The sequence below is a fragment of the Halichoeres trimaculatus genome, unplaced genomic scaffold, assembly GCF_033239565.1.
Source record: "Halichoeres trimaculatus isolate MK-OKI-2021-1 unplaced genomic scaffold, fHalTri1.1 fHalTri1_scaffold_15, whole genome shotgun sequence".
In the NCBI taxonomy this organism is placed as follows: Eukaryota; Metazoa; Chordata; class Actinopteri; order Labriformes; family Labridae; genus Halichoeres; species Halichoeres trimaculatus.
In genome coordinates this window covers 8,860,183-8,877,963 of record NW_027437193.1, presented here as the reverse complement: position 1 = coordinate 8,877,963, position 17,781 = coordinate 8,860,183, and the positions used below count along the sequence as shown (strand labels likewise).

The 17,781-nt window shown below is 40.3% G+C and overlaps 1 protein-coding gene and 1 non-coding gene across 2 annotated transcripts in view; one reads left to right on the top strand and one right to left on the bottom strand.

The window, feature by feature from the left end:
* LOC141803994 (contactin-associated protein-like 4) overlaps window positions 1-17,781 on the bottom strand; it is a 142,636-nt gene that overhangs the window by 71,119 nt on the left and 53,736 nt on the right. Inside the window, exons 3-5 of the mRNA XM_074688170.1 lie at window positions 12,021-12,214; window positions 4,061-4,208; window positions 2,701-2,907 (exon numbers count right to left, since the gene is read on the bottom strand). Of these exons, the coding sequence (XP_074544271.1) occupies window positions 2,701-2,907; window positions 4,061-4,208; window positions 12,021-12,214 (549 nt within the window). The remainder of the gene's footprint in view (window positions 1-2,700; window positions 2,908-4,060; window positions 4,209-12,020; window positions 12,215-17,781) is intronic.
* Window positions 4,535-4,617, top strand: trnal-uaa (transfer RNA leucine (anticodon UAA)). Its single transcript has one exon. It is a non-coding gene; the product is annotated as a tRNA-Leu (tRNA).

The following is a 17,781-nucleotide window of genomic DNA, read 5'->3' as shown; positions in this document are numbered from 1 at the left end:
CTGAGTAGGGGATAGGATGCACCAAATGCAGTCTGGAACAGTGAGTAAACAAAGAATGCAGCATGGGAGTGCCTTGTCTGACAACTGTGCCAGAATGCTAGAAATATCTTCTTTTTTTTTTTTCCTTTGGATCGTGCAACTGGCTGTGAAATACTAGATCACAGAACAACAAACAATATCCCAGATGAGAATCCAATTTATATGTCAAAATTCTGGAGATAAATGAAGGAGAGTAGTATCAAGCCAATTAGGCTTTTGTAAATTTAAAAGCGACCTTCCAATTGCACCCAGGATGGTTGAGTGGAAAAGTAGTTGGACTTAGGTTCTAATGGGTAGAAGCCCTGATGGGTTTGATTCCCATTCCTGGTAGTCTGTGGGCACTGTTCCCAGCTATTAGCAGTAAAGTCACAATCAATTTACTCATGTTACCAAAGCAATAACTGCTTCTTTACAGACTGTTTTGAAGATGTGGGTTTAAAGAAGGGGGACTAGGGTTTTTAGTTTGGACTCATGCTGTTTGTGTTTTCCAAAGTGACATTCTGGACTACATAAATATGGTTCCAGGTTAACAAAATGTTGAACTTTAGGTGTTTTGTTTCTTCTGTTTTCCAGAAAGCATTGTTGATCCTGTGCATGGCTGTTACTCAGAGTTGCCTCATGAAGCGTAATGCATCTGCTCCAGGGGGTCAAGACCTGGATGTGAGAGTGCAACAAAGCAGAGAGGCCCATGCATGATCTCAAAGTCACAAAGCTTATGACCCAAATTACACAATCTGTAACCTAAAAATCTAACATAGGGAGACAAAAGGGGAGAGACGGAGTGGAAGAGTGGACTGGAAGGAGGGCAGAGGCAGTAATAAAGAGACGAAGAATGATGAAGTGCAGTGGACTGTAAGCAAAAGAACAAGAACAAGGGCTTCGAACCACGAGAGCATGCCAAAATGTCAAGAGAGGAACAAAACAACGTGGTGAGATGGATGGAGAGAGCACTTTTTAAAAGAAGCAAATGGCCTCTTCTGCTGTAGGGAGCAGTGATCTGTGAAAGCAAACAACAGTAATTAGGACAGAGAAATGGAGAAAGGCAGAAAGGAGAGGTGAGGTGAAGAGTACAAGAAGAAAAGGAATAGAAAAGGAGATGGTAGGCTGTTTTCTTTGCTGGTCTGTTGGACAATGGGGGAGCCCTTCTTGTTCTCTCTTCTGTCATTCCTATAGGGGACTTTTACATCCTTCCTCAGGGCTGGGTATTGGGTTGAATGGAGTGACTCAAAAATTGTTTGAAGTCCATTTTTTGATATTTTGCTTTTGCCTATACTTTCAAGATGCTATGACGCACTCCCTCATCACCTTGTGGTCCAGGGTCTTGCAGACTGCTGTAAATTACTTTAAGTGAGGCATGTGTTTGTTTTGGAATTAACAGGAGATTGGATAGAAACACATTTTCTTTGTTCAAGAAAACTTTTTACTGGATACAACGCGCTGAGGTAAGGTATTTATCAGTACAGTTATGTAGCGCTATGGTTTGAAACATGACATCAAGCAGATGTAGCAGCCGGCTATATGTAGTGCTATCGGCAGCCCGGTGCTCCTCTGTAGGCTAACGTGACAACAAGTAAACACTGTCAGTTTGTAAGTAGTTTAGTAGCTGTCTATATTTAGCGCAGCTAGCAGTCTGGTGCTCTAAGACATGTCTGTAATATGTAACATCAGTAAATCTTGGTTAGCTATGTCCTGCCAGTCATCTACCAATCAGAGCTAATGTAACCTCACTCTTCATTTTATTGATAGACTCTCAAGTTTGAACAGACCACTTCAGAATAACTGCTGACTATGGTTTGGTATGGACATTATCACAAACAGATTAGCTCCTGTGTTATAGAGCTATACAGCCAGCCTGAGCTAATTAGCCTTTAGCTCGGGCTGTGCTATAGGAGACAAACTTCCTTTCTCTTTCATGTGTTGCTCATCTGTCCTTATAGGATTTTGTTCTCTTCTAAGGACTTGGAGATGACTTGGCAACAGGCTGTGACAAAATATGGATAAAGGAAAAGATGGATGATTGAAGATAAGAATATAGGGATGAGAGAATATCTGTAAAAGACACATGGCAGAGGAGTAGGCAGAGGGAGAGATGAAAAGATAGCCGAAGAGAGGGAAAAAGAAGTGCAAAAAGAGAGAAGGAGACAGAGGAGAGGAGAGGATGGATGTTTTCGGATGGATTAAGGGGGAGTTTCAGCAGCCAGATGGAGTTTCTGAGGAGAGGTGAGCCATATGGTGATGATTCAGCACGGCAGCCAAACAACCTCTGGTTTAACCCTGTTTAAACACATTCACACACATGCAAACACACACTCCTCTGTGCAGACTGTGAGCCATGGATCAAGCCATGCAGAGTCCGGCCCCTAACACATGCTACAGTGAGCGGGGGCCATCCATCATGGCTGTAAGCAGACAGCAGAGCGTGAGATAAGATTCGAACCAATCAGGCGGCAGCGTATATGTCGTCTGTTTCCACCCAACCACAACCAATCTAAAGTTTTCCCAGAGAGGTTTCACGTTGTCCTTCAGCTTTAACAAATGTGCTGCACCTGTAGAACTTCAAAATACTCATGAATTCAACAACTGCAGTGAAAATGTCTCCTTTCTTTTAGCTGACTCAAATAGGATTGACTGTTCATTTAGGTAAATGTACGCAGGCCATACCTTTTCTGAGCAGCAGCAGCAGCTTCCCTCTGTCCAGCTCTAGACTGAGGCCAAGTCCTCCCTCTCCCTCGGCGTGCAACAGGGTCCCATAATTCCTCAGGGTTTTAAACTGCAGAGAAAGGACATCTCTGGACGCCTGCCTCTGCACGGGACTCAACCTGAACACCAGGCTGCTGCTGACACCGTCCAGACTCACAACATCTGAGGCTGAAAAAGAGGAAAGGGTGTGTAAAAGAGCCTTAAACCATGAAGCACAAGGCCAGAAAAAGAGCTTCTTGCTTAATTACCTCCACCAAGGAGGTAATGTTTTTGGGAGAGTTTGTCTGTTTCTCTGTGAACAACATGACTCAAAATTAATGCACAGATCTTGATTAAATTTTCAGGAAATGTTCAAAATGGGATAAGGAAGAAGTGATAAAAATTTTGGAAGTGATCCGGATAACTGTCTGGATCCAGGATTTTAAGGATCCTTTATCATTGTGAGATGGGGCCATTTTCACCATATGTGTATATTACTCCACAATAAATGGTGGATTGCTTAGCAAAACAATACAAGACAAGGTCATGAAAAATTCTGACAGTTGTAAAAGTAAGATCCAGATCCTGGCAAAATTCTGGATACCAAGATCCAGAATTTGAATAAATTGATTGCTTTGAGAGAAAAAATAGGACTACAGTCCACAGACCTACAGTTTTATTGAATGCTTAAAAAAAAAAAATCCAGGTGATAAAGTGTAAAATCACAATGTAAAGGTTTATTGTTTTTCTAGAATCTGTACAGCAAAACTGTCATTAAAAAAATAGAACCAGTGCCAATTAAACCGTTAAGAAAATATGTTTTCTCGCTTTAAGGAGAAAAGCGTGAAGTGTCTCTTCTCACAAGAGGAGGTGTGAGTTACGAGACAATGTGATGGCAAACCTCAGAGTTTCTTTGTATTTTTAAATATGTTGCTCAGTAAACAACTTCAAAAATAAAGCTCTGAAGTGTGAAAACTGAAACATGCAAACAGAATAAATTGGCACTACAAATGAGTGTTGAGGGGACACAGCACGTCATTGATAGGATGGAAGCAATCTGTTAGCAAATTAAAACTTAACGAGTTAATGAAAAAAAAAAAGGGCCTCCGGCAACACATACATAGTCAACATGTAAAATTGATTATGTATTTTCTACATTAAAAAAACAAGTCATAATTGGAAAAGGAATTTTAATTATAATGCGGCCTTTAAAGGACTTTTTCTGATGTGTCCGGTTTGCCATCACAGACAAAAAAAAATCTAAGGTGGGGAGAATTATCTTTTAATTTTCTTTGTGAACCCCTGAAAGTGATGTCAGGTCTGTGAAATAAAAAAGACTCACTGTAAGGACATCCATAGGCCTCGAGCCGTAGTCCGATCCTGCCGCTGGGGTTCCAGTCCAAAGGGATGAGGCGGAGGAAGCGGGCGATCACAGGCTGCTGCAGTTTGTACTGAACCACGCTGTCTGCGTTACTGTTACCTGGAAAAGACTGAAACACACACAAAAACAATGAAAATGTTTTCCCTGACTTTACTCTGCTCAAACGTACTCAAGTCATGTCCAGGAAATGTACAACTATTTCCACTAGAGAATCTTGTTTTGGTTTTATCTATTTTTATTTGTGAAGCAGATGTACTATTACAGCTAATCTTTTTATTTAAACTCCTCCCAGAATCCAATTTTTGGTTGAAGTTATTGTACACTTTCTATACACTTTCTTACTTTTGTTTTCTTGATTGCTGCTGTGACGCCTCCTGAATTTCTACTTAGGTATTAATAAACTATTTTTTACTCTATTTCTGTTCCATAAAAGGAACCAGGATGGCCGAGTGGTTAAGGCGTTGGACTTAAGATCCAATGGGCATCAGCCCACGTGGGTTCGAACCCCACTCCTGGTAATCTGGCTGTGTTACCTTCCTGGTGGAGTTGGATGTTTACATAAATTCTGTATCCATCACAAAACCTCCTACCTTTGTCAGTGTCAGACTCAGGCCTCAGCTGCTCCAGAAACTCCACAGGAGAGTTGTAGTGCTACAATCCACCCACACTGCATGTGCAATGTGCAGCGTCGATAATAGTGAATGATTACTATAAGTAATCAGCTCTGTGCTTTGAAGTGCATGTCTCGAAGTTACAGTATTCCCCTAGGCACAGATTTACACACTGGTCTTGTCTAATTGAAATAGATTCTGTTTATCATTCTGCCCAGAACTGGGTCCCCTGGATCGAGAGCTGCACGTTGCTCCAATTTGTGTCTGTGACTCAAACTCCTGACCGTTCGATAGAGACAACCACCTCTGCCGCTGAGACACAGCCGGCCCTGACCAACCATCTTCAGGGCAGAGGTGAAAATGAAAGCACACAAACTTGTGACACCTTAATAATGAAACAGCTTCAACCCCTGCCAAACATTCAGCCTCTGACTCAGGTCCATTGCTCGATAATAAAATGCCCGACTCTAGTAACATGAATCTCTGCAGCTGCAATCTCTCTTTGAAGAAAGTCTCTTAAATGGCAACTCATGAGGTTGCTACTCTGCTCTAGAGCTGTTAGCATCAGTCTGTAAATGCTCCTGTGTCAGACTGAAAAGATCAAATGCGAAATTTATCATATTACTAAAAACCTTTCAAATTGAGCAGTTACAGCCTCTAACTTATTCAAAACTTTCTATTTTCTGAATTTTAAGGGATCATTTTCGATTGAATATTTTGAATATAAAGATCAAACCCATCCGTCTGCTCCTCCTCTGACTCCAGGCTGACTGCTGAATGCTTGATGGATCGCTCGTCTCATCTCCCTCCATCCCTCCCATCTGGCAATCTATTCTAATTACATCTCCGCCTTGAAGTTGACATGCAGGTTAACTGGCTCTCCCACTGCTGAATGAAAGCTTAGACACATAATTAACTCATTAATCCCTCTTTAATCATGAAAAAGTGACACTGGACCTCGTTTGATGAAAGAGCTGTGGTGTTGAGTTACATACAGTCGTGTGTATAGAGGTATAGCCTGTGGTGAAGAGCATGAAAGTACCTGTCTGGTTCTTCACCACATACTGGATGCTGTTTAATGTAACAGTGTATCAGTTTGTGGCATGAAGAGCTGGGCTCCTCTGCAGAGTGATCATCCTTTTCTCAAAACACTACTTCCTGGTCCAGGATTCAGTTAGTTCCTGGTAAAACATCCCTAGGAACTACATGGTTCTCATGGCCCATCTGTTTCCAGGCTGGATGATGTGAATCAGGCCAGCAATGTATGGTGGAAAAATAAAGGTAATTGCAAAACACCACAAGACCAGTAGAGGGCAGTGAGACAACCATGACAGGCCAATAGAAGTAGAAAAGCCACCATCTTTATGTGAAGCAACTCAGTTAGCTTGTTAGTGTGAAGGATATTCACACTGTGGTGGTTTTGATTGTGTTTTACTGGACCACTGAAGATTTGTTGATAAAGAAGAGAAGCGCTAGTGACAAAGTCATCGCTGGTCAAAGCATGAAACAGCTTCTACCTGAGATACACCGGACTGCTCATGAAGCTGGCAGAGATGTTTCAACTCCCCTTTAATAGACGACTTCCTGGAGGATGCATTCTTCTGAAACACTTAAAACCCTAAGGTCCCTCTATTGAGAGACTTTATACCACAAAAAAAAGGATAGCACTTATCAGGTAAAGATATAGTCATATTGCACAGAGAAATTCACCTACAAATGCCATCAAGATATACTTCAACTGAACTTTCTGTTTCTAATTAGGGATGGATACTGAATTAGGTTCTCATATAGGTCCAGACCAAATTCTGTCAAAAGTACCGGGTACTGATTCACATAGAACCAAAAGGTACCATGTTTAGGTACCTAAATGCTTCCTTGTGACTATGAAAGAGTGGTAGAGAAAGCGATTTTACATACTGGACATAACCACACAGCACTGCAAGGTTATAGATTGAATAATAAATTTGTTAAATTGAATTTTTTTTATTCTATCATTTTTTTATTGTTTGCATGATTTTTTCTCTTTTTTAATTGATCTTTTTCTTGTAGCTGTGTGCTGTTCTATCCCTTGGTGATACCTGTTAACTCTGAATAAAGTTCTTAGCTATCCAGCTATCTATCTATCTATCGATCTATCGATCTATCTATCTATCTATCTATCTATCTATCTATCTATCTATCTATCTATCTATCTATCTATCTATCTATCTATCTATCAAACTAATTGACATTTTTTACCACATAAACACAAAAAAGCACCAAAAATTGCTACTGTTGAGTACCGGTACCGATTGCCAGGTACTGGGCATCTGTATCATTTCAAATGTGAAAGGTACCCCTGTCTATGATTAATACTTGAGTTATTACTCTGAGCCAGTAACATATACTGGGTCTATTATGTCTTTCTAAATAGTTTTATTATGTTGTATGCATTTACTGTTTTATTTACTTATTTATTTATTTATTTTCCTTATTATTATTATTGTTTTATTATTATTATTATTATTATTTTTACTTTTCATCGTTTCTGCCTATTTTTGACTGTCAAAGCACTCTGGTAGGCCAATGGCTTTTTCAAAGCTAACGTTGACATTTACAAGCTGACATACACCAATACTGTCACCTCTGAAAAAAAATCACAAGTTTTGCCTTTAATATGACACCATAATGATTCAAATGGACTGTGTAGATTTCAGATTTTTGATCCATTTTCCTTTCAGAGACCCCCAAAAAGGCCAAGGCTTGAGTATTAAATACTTATCTGATGAAGATAATTTTAACAAATACATATAAAACGAAACTTGGATGCATTTCTGAGGTCCTCTTTTTTTCAGCAGTTGTTGTAACCTGGATATCCACTGACACATTCATCTTAGGGTCTCCAGTTCACTGGGTAGGTCTTTAAACTGTAACACCAGGAGCTGACAGAGACACATTTACACTGCCAGGCTCAAAGAAGACCATTTTTTAGGAGTTATTAAACCAAGTCAGTCATTGCTGTGTGTAATGTAACTGTGGTCAATTTTTTAAGAACTAAATTTAGACCCTGGTCTCTGGGCGAAATGCTCACAGTAGTTCCAGGGGGAGGTCCCTGCAGTCAAAAAAGACCTACACATTTCTATTAAATGTTCCCAAAGACCAAACATTTTACAACCTTTCATGAGGATTACATCAGCAGCAACTTATCACAGCCATACAAACAGCCTGTGTGTTTGTACTGTACATTATGTGAGTATGAAGCACACCTGGGAGCTGCAGTGAGATTCATGGGTCATGTGGATGCTTTTTATAGACAAAGCAGCTGAACACAGTTTGTTCCCACAAAGCTGAACCAGAAGACTTCGGCTCAGCAAACATCTTTGAGGAAGGGAAAGCACCGCATTCTCTTTGACAAACACAGCCTGAGTCTGTCAAAGCGTTTGTTTGAGACGGGGGAAGAGGCTAAAACAGGATGTTGTTTTTTCACACAGAGAAAGACAACTGCTGTTGCAGCGCTCCAGCATTTCCAAAGTTCACACTTTTAATTGATAGTCTTTTTGAGTCCTGGTGATGCGGTGAATCATAGATGTAGTGTAGTGATGTTTTCTACACATCAGCTCACCGCAGCAGGCAAGATGTTCTTTTTTCTCTTGTTGACATTAATATGGAGTTCAGCATGACTGTAAACTGTTTAGAAGTACTTCTACACACAAAGTGAGAAAAATCTTCCTCTCAGTCTCTGTTACAAAGAGAAAAAGTAGGAGCAATATGGAAAGAGAAATTTCTGGTTTACATTACAGCCCTCGAAAGCAGGCCAGGCAGCTGCTGTTCCCCTGAATGTGACTGAGACTGTGTTCAGTTTATAGAGAGACTTGGATCAACATGTTTCTAAGCTGTGAGAGCCGTTCTCTGCTTTCTTACAGAGCCCAGATTAGCTGGATTCCCTCCCTCCAAAAACATGTCCTCATCCGAGACAAATGTCCAAGCTCACAGCGGGTCAATACAGCTTATTTTCCTGTGTGTGCTGGACCGTTGCTTTGGCTTGTTAGGACTCAAACATGGGCTGACAGGATTCGTCACTGTGTTTGCTTTCTTACAGAAACAGGATCAGAGCTGCTTACGATTCCTGCCACTGCACACAGAAACATGTGCCATCACTTCTGAGGGGCAAAACAAGCTGAACACAAACACTGAGACACTTGTGCAACAAGGAAATGTGTCCACCCGGGAAGACGCCTCACTGACTCTGCTGAACATCTGTGTCAGGTCCACGGAGACCTGCTGAGCTATTCACACAGGGATACAGCTTTCTGGTTAATATTTCATATTTCTGAGGGTAGAAGTGTCCTGGGTAGCTTAGAGTCACAACCTTCACAAAACCCCTTAAACGGCTTATCTTGTAAAGGTAAAAATAAAAAGAGAAAGAAGATAACGTCTGATAAATTCTGAGCAATAAACCTTGTGTTTTTGAAAGACAGTGTTTTATTTCTCTTTGATTTCAGTTTTGAGCTCTGCACTGTTTTTTTTACTCTGATTCTCAGCCAACAAAGTGACACCCTGCCTCTCTACCTTCCCGCTCTGTGTCCATCAACAGCTGATAAGTGTTTTGGCAACAAGTGTGCACAGTCAGCAGAGCTCTTTCATCAGATCATCCATTATTAATGAGAAGTCAAAGACTCCTGATGACTGTGATTATCTCCTCGGGGTGGACTGACCCCTGTAGACTCGTGCTGCTAAACAGCACACCTACTGTTAAAATGACTGTGATCATCCTGAGGAAGGAGCCGTAACGAATCTGGGTAGTGTTTACTTTTATCTGTATTACCTGATTCTTCACCTCGTCGACTGTGTTTGATTTTGATAGTAAGGTTGACTTTACACCACTTGACCTTGAGTTTTAGTATCTTTAAAGGTTGAGTCATCCTCTATTTGAGCCTTTCTGTCATTTTTTGTCAAACCAAAGAAGAAAGACTTCAAGGATGGTGAATCCAGTTGTTCAAATTTGTCTCCAAACTTACTCATTCGTTCCATGCTGCACTTCACTTTCATTTATCAGCCAGGTCGTCATGAGACTTCTGTGTGAAAAGCCTCCAGTTTAGTATGAGACCCCACCACTCCTTTTGGCAGGATTCTCCACCGTGCAACTACCCCCCGACCACCCACTCCTGGCTGTCATCCAGTCTGCTCCAGCTCCACCTATTCAGTCCCACCTTCATCAATCATCCAGACCGGTCACCTGCCGTCTGCTCTCTCCCAGACATCCACAAAGGAGCCGCTCTGAGCCCTTTCTGGCACAGCTGTGGTTTCAGAGTTGCCTCTAGCTTCCTGTGAAAATTCATATTTTGACAGCCAGCTCAGATTAACTGTGGTTTACTTTTGCAGAGCAGTTATTCAACACTGGTCTGTGCTGATGCCATTTTCGGTCAGGTAAAGCTAGCTTTAATAGCAAGAGCTTTATTGAATTTTCCTTTGACTAAATAAACAAGTGGGGAAATCTAAATAAGAAGAAGTTTTGTTTTGTTGTTGTATCGATTTGGCTCCCACAGCCTTTCCATTTCCCCTCCAATTTTCATTACCTTTCTCTTTTTTCATGTTTACAAAAGCTGAAATCCCTTTTCTTCATTTTCACTTCAGTTTCCAAACAATTAACAGCACCTTAAGCTTGAATGCATTGGCTGCAGGGTGCTTTTTTTGCTTCTTCATCTGATTTTTCTCAGTATGGGACACACCAGTCTATCTGGCATAATGTTCCAATACATGGCGCTAACGCGGTTTGTCTATGCGGGTGACAGGTTTTGGTGAATTACCGCCATCTACTGGAATAAGTCGGCATTATTACTACAACACAACACTAACGTTAGAAGGTCCGTGAGATAGAAGTAAAGTGATGCAAAGAAACACCAGTAAAGTAGTAAAAGAGGTGTTTACTTCTACAAATTCATTAAAGCCCATACTAACCACTAATTCACTTTTTAAACCATACGTGGATTATATAGAAGTGTTTTTCCTTCATCTGTAGAAAATGAAAATTCCTTTCAGATTTATTTTCAGTAAATGATATAAGTTTTGGTGTAAGATTAGAAATCAAGTATGATGATTCTGTGTGATATGATTAACAAAATAACTAAAAAGAAGAGATCTGCCCATAGCTTGTTTTGTACATTTATAATAAGGGCAAAAAAAAAAAACATCATATGTAGCTCCACATCTGGAACCAGAAACCAGAGTAGTATACTACAAAACAGACCCAACAGAACAGTCATACGATATACTACATGCAAAAGCAGTAGGTAGTATGCAGTGCCTAATACATACAACATTCACATGTAGTATGTGATAGGTGGTTTGGAAAACTGCCATTGACTGGTGACCAGTCCAGGGTGTACCCCGCCTCTGGCCCAATGACAGCTGGGAAAGGCTCCAGCCACCCAGGACCCTGAACAGGATAAGCGGTTTGCACAGTGATGAATGAATGATACAAGGCTCATTACAAAAAAAAACGCACCAGCAAAGAAAATAAAAAGAAACATTTTGAAACCAAAATCACAAATCTGTGAGTTAAAAGGAGCTAATTTGTGTGATAAAAGTTAATTTATCACACAAAGTTGACAAAGCCCTGATTTAATAACTCCTAAAGAACTGTTGAGAACATTGTGTCCCTGACACATTCACACATCAGGTGTTACCACTGTGCACGGTGCCTACTGTGCCCCATCTCATTAAGCTGTTTTTTTTAATCAGGTGTGGCAGGAAATCATCAGTCTGAAACTAACTTCCTTCCTATTTTACACTTCATTAATGTGCATGAGTTTGTGTGTGTGTGGTGGGGGCATCTGAAGTTCTGAGACAATCCTGCTAACTTGCTAACAACCAACTCCACTGTGTCACTTGTGTGATTTTTTTTCCCTTTTCTTATGTTTTTTTTACCAGTTTGAGTGATGATGTTCCTCTCTTACCCTACTGAAACACATTATTGACCCATTACCAAGTTATATAACTTTAATCCACCGTGCTTGGCATCATTGTACTGTTTTTACCCTGTTCTCTTGCAGACAACAGCACAAAGAGGAAACAAGCAGCTATTCTTTAATCGGAAGATGAGCCCAAACAACATGAATTTCCCTTCGGGGATAAATAAAGTATATTTTTTCTTTATCTTTTATCTTTATTCATTAATTTCAGGAAAGCAACAGATTTAGTATACGAGAGCTGCTCATGAGAAGCATCAAACACAGCACAAATCTTGATATAAAAAAAAAACAAGGTTAAATATCTCAGTATGGACATACTGGTGTATATTCTTAGAATGACTCTCTTAAACACAGACTCACCCCTATACTGTCCTCTTGTCTGTACTGTTTCCAGTTGTGTCCCGTGTCGCTGAACATCAGCAGGTACAGCGTCTGCCAATCAGAGCTGCCGTAGCGTCCCTGAGTGGCCACAGCAGTGATCTTAGTCCGCTCACCCAGGTCGACCTCCAGCCACTGATACCTGTCTGAGGTGAGAGGGGACCAGCCTCCAGCTCCTGCAGGGAGAAAGGAACATTAAGGAAAAATTGGTTTCATCACTTGAAGTTAAAGCCTGAAATATGCTTATGAGTCACCGAGGTCAATATCACTGCATGAGGATTCAACAGCCTGACCTTTAAATCAAGCTTATGCAGTGTTTTACTGTAAGGAGCAGGTTAGAGACACTTGTGTAAAGCTAAAATAATAGAGAAATCACACTCAAATAATTAACTTAGCTTTTAGTTTGGCTTTGTTTGTTTGCTTGTTGTTCATCCCAGGACACTGCAGGGTTTTTAATGTGGAAAATTAAATTTGAAAATTGATTAAGCTCTTCAAATGCTCCTGTGGATTACACAAAATGATTTTAAATAACCATTTTAAAAACATTACTGTTCAATTTCATGTGTCTTTTCAAATTAAAACCTCTGCCAACTCTGAGCATATTCCAGTTTGTTATTCTGTCACCAACTGACAGGAAGGAGTGCGACAAATCCTGCACCTTCCTGCATATTCATGCGCAGGTGTGAATCTATATATAAATCAGAGAATACCTTCTTTTTTTTTGCTGTGCTTTTTATTTATTTATTTTTTAAAATTTTTTATTTTATCAACACTTTTCTGCCAAGTCTTTTCTCTACATAATCAGACATGCTGTTTGCTCCCTCATTATGATTTGCAAGCGGAAACTTCAGGTTGAAAATGTGCGTGAATCTGTTTTTCATGAGCTTTGGTGCTTTTGATACGACGACTGGAAAAAAACAATAGGTTTTGTACTGCTTTAAAGCATGTGGTATTAAAATGAATTGACACATTTGGGTCTAACAGGGCTGACATACCTCTACAAAATTTTGTGACACTCTAATTATTAATTAAGCAGATACTCAGTAAAAAATCAATGGCGAAAATTCGATTTCCATCAGGTATTTATTGCAGCATTTTCCATCATTTGAAAATGCATTGAAATATTTTGACACTCAAATGTTGTGCCATCCTCAGGGTAATATCCTAAACATCTTTCTGCTGTGACCTCTTTGCAGGGCTGATTTCTAAATCCAGATCTTGACAAACAGTTCTACCACACACATCATATTTATCCCTTTTGTTCAGAAACAAGACATCATCTGTGGGAGGTTGTGGGACCACGCATTGATTTACTGTCCAGGGTGCATGACCATTTCCATCCTTTCCCAAAAATAGCCATGATAAGAGGCTGTGCCTGATCTATCGATCAGATGTACAGTTTGTTTACATCATCTGGGTTCTTTGCTGTATAAAGTATCATCAATAGAAGGCTGTGTTGCCAAGTATTGATCAGCTTTAAAGCAGAAGTGCAGGTTTGTGTGATTTCCCGTAATATATATCAGCAACAAGGGATGTTCTTGTAACATATTGATTTGTTAATCGATAGATTGAAAAATTAAAACAAGCTGCGTGCAGTTTTTAATAAAGCCTTGTAGAAGTTTCTGAGCTGAGCATTTTATCATGCTTTTAACAAAGTCTCTCATCCCAAAGCATTTTCAATAAAGGCTGCGGTTATTGATCAGCCAAATACAGGTTCACTGTTGCTGAATTTCTCTGTTTTAGATACAGAGAAACTGTAACCAGAGAGAGAGGAAGCCAGAATATGTGTGTGTGTGTGTGTGTGTGTGTGTGTTTGTTTGAGCATGTGTTTGTTTGTGTGTGTTGGAAAGTGCTTTGTCAGGCCAAGTGATGCCTCAGAGCTCAAGCGCCAGATGGATGATTCTGAAGAAGCGGGCTGCTGACCAGCGTCCCACTGAGTACTGGAAAACAGACACACAAATAAAGAGAGCAAAGCATATAATACACAGCCACTGATTCCCCGAAAGAGACTGAGGAGAGGCTGTGCAAACACAAACACAGAGAGACAAAGAGCTCGAGGAAATCATTAAAGAACAAACAGGAGAACGTCACTTGTTCCAGCCGTCTGCTTTTCTGTTACAGCAGCAGGAAGCACTTTGAAACCGCTTTATATACACATACAAAGTATTCAAAACCTCAAGAAGACTGCAATGAGTTTTCTAGTCAAGGCTATGAGATGCCCACAAGCCTATGCAGACATTTAACCACACAAAGCCATCATTAAAAGAAACAGTTATAAGACATTTTCATGCTGTTGTGTGGTCTGACAGTCAGCTCTTTTCTTTAAAAACAGGCTTAACAAATGGGAGCCACCAAGAAGTGTTAAAACTTTTTAACAGCTGGACATAGTAGGCCCAGTTTCATGCCACTTAAGTTGCAACCATGCATCCCTCACTAGTGGCTTCTCTGTGCACAGATGGAAAGGAAAAGAAAAAGTAAACATGCTTTAGGAGACATAAAAAATAAAAGGTGAATCAGAGCACATTTCAGACATAAAAATTGGGAGTGACACTCTTTGGCACCCCCTCTATTGATTCTCTGCTAGTTGTAATTTATATTTGTGTCCCAGTATTTATGCTTATTTATTTTGACCATTGAGAAAAACATATATATATTTTTTATCTGTATTCATAAAAGTCATAAAGCTCAGGTAATGTTGTGAAGTTTCAGTGAAGTCAGCAGCTGCAGCGTCCAAGGAGTGAGTGACATTTGATACGGAAGCATGTCTATCAGCTTAAATACTTTAGAAAGAGCTTCTCCCCTGTACCGTTGCTCCTCCTTAGATTAGCCTCCTTTCTCCTTGATACTCAGAGCAGCAGTAAGAACTCTGGCCTTGACAAAGCAAACTCGAAACTACTTCATAGAAACAACAGACAACAACACCTATACTCTACTGAAAATATAGCCTGGGTATTGTTATAAAGCTATAATGCTCTACTACCCAGGTGTAAACAGGCACAGATTACAGATGGTATCTTGTTGCATTGTTGGATAGTTCTGTAATTTAAAAAATGGAGATTATAGGCGCATGTATGAGGATTTTTACAATTACACATTCACTGTGGTATTGTTTCGATAAGCTTCTGCAATTTCACGAGATCTATTTCCATCCAGTGTTGCATTAATTCTTCTCACCAAGATCTTGGTAGAGTCTGACTGGTGTCAGTCAGCAATCAGTGAGGCTAACTGGAAAAAAAGGCTTCAATTTGCTGGGGAGCATAAAGATTGGACTGTGGAGCAATGGGAGAAGGTCATGTGGTCTGATGAGTACAGATTGACCTTGTTCCAGAGTGATGGGCCATTAGGGTAAGAAGAGAGGCAGATGAAGTGATCACCCATCATGCCTAGTGCCTACTGTCCAAGCCCGTGGGGGCAGTGCTGTGATCTGGGGTTGCTGCAGTTGGTCTGGTCTGGGTTCATCAACAGTCTGTGCTCAAAGAATGAGGTCAGCTGACTACCTGAATAAACTGAATGACCAGGTTATTCCATCAATAGACTTTTTCTTCCCTGATGGCACGACCATATTCCAAGATGACAATGCCAGGATTCATCGGACTCAAATTGTGAAAGATGGTTCAGGGAGCATGAGACAGAGACCAAACCCCAACCCCATTGAGAATCTTTGGGATGTACTGGAGAGGGCTTTGCACAGCGGTCAGACTGGACCATCATCAATGCAAGATCTTGATGAAACGTAAAGAAAACACTGGATGGGAATAAATCTTGTGACATTGCAGCAGCTTATTGAAACAATACAACAGTGAATGCGTGCTGTAATCAAAGCTAAAAGCAATCCAATTAAATATCAAAGTGCATGAACATTATTTTTTTTTGGTGGCAAATTTTTTTTTGACCGGGCAATGTATTTGTACAAACAGACATATACAGATATCTGTTGGAGTTATTTCTGAGATAAATGTAACATTCAGCTTTTGCACTTGAATCTATTTCAGCTATTGATCTCTGAATCCAATGCCAGATTCCTTCAGTGTCTGGACAGTGCAGCTAAAAAAAGCAGAAATATTTTTGCTACCAGTCAGAAATGTCTCTGAAAAATATGTTTTAGCAGGTTGGGAAAGCTTAGCTGTGAAAATGATTCAGCGTCAGCCTGCTGGCTGCTGGAGTCTGATCTTTTTAGAGCTAAAGGCCAAAGCTAATAAGCACTCGACTAAGAGACGTGTCCAGTGACAGAAGAACAAAAAAGAGCAGACACTGTGACCTTTCCCCATGAGGATTACACTGCAGTGAAAAAAGAAGAGATCAGATGGACATGACTCACAGACTGAGAGGAGTTGGAAAGACTGGCAGTGTCCAGCCTGTCAGATATAATTGAAACAGAAGTGTGCTGATGGCTGATGGTATGACCACTTTCAGTTATGGCTGTCACCTTAAATCAAAGTGATCTCCCCGCTACTTTCTCCTTTTGGCTCTGTAACGGTACAAACTCTGGCCTTCAACAGCAAAACAGTAATAACTTTTAAGAGATCACTGCTCTGACAGCCAGTTAGAAATGCCTCTCTTTTATGCTCTTAATGTGCAGATCAAAGAGTAGTGAAACAGTTGTCTGCCTGAAAGAAGAGCACATTATCTGGCATTTTGACAGAATTATAGTTTTATCCCTACATGTCGTGAAAAGGTAGGATCACTTAAAAAGCTTCCTACTTCAATCACAATCAAAACCAGTGGTTTATGTTACATTTGAGTAAAAAAAGCTGTGCAATTGCTGCCCATGGTGTTCTCCCAAGGCTTAGTTTTGGGCCCACTATTACTCATCATCTTGGATAGTAGAGCCAAGAGAGCTTTTGAATTTCTTCTATATTTATTCAACTATAAGCATACAAAACTACATCTCATTGAACTAGGCAAAAATAATTTCTATATACAGTGGGGAAAATAAGTATTGAATTTAACTTTTTTCTTATCATATTTATTTCCAAAGATGCAATTCAAACAAATTTTCTACCAGAAATTGGTATTGACTCAAATAATCCACACATAAAAGAAATCATTACATTCAAGTCCATAAATAATGGTTATGGAATTAAGTATGATAACACAGGAAAAAAGTATTGAACACACCATGGAAAGGCTGTATACTTTGGCAAGGAAATGCACCATACCATCTGAAATCTCAGTAATTATTACTTGAACTTCCAATTAGTGCAAAGCAACATCAGCTGGGCTAGAGCAAATTGATGATCCTATAAAAAAGGTCGTTTTTTCACCAAGCAGTTAAATCTGACACACCTCATGATGGGTAAAGGCAAAGAGCTCTCTGAAGACATTGACAACCTGATTGTTGCTCAGCATCAGAATGGAACTGGTTACAGACTTATATCAAAGCACCTGAATATTCCAATCAGCACCGTTGGGGCCATTATTCACAAGGGGAAGAAGCACCACCTTACCATCAACAGGCCACGCACAGGAGCTCCTTGCAAGATTTCTAACCAGGGAGTCAGAGAGAAGTCAGAAGAGTACTCAACAAGCCAAGGACCACCCTGAAAGTGCTCCAGAAAGACTTGGAGGCAGCAGGTACAATTGTTACAGAGAAAACAATATGCAATGCTCTCCATCGCCATGGCCTCTATGGACGCTCAGCTCGCAAGACTCCATTCCTCAAGAAAAGGCATGTTCAAGCTTGTTCAAAGTTTGCTAAACAGCATCTTGACAAGCCTGTAGAATACTGGGGCAATGTTGTCTG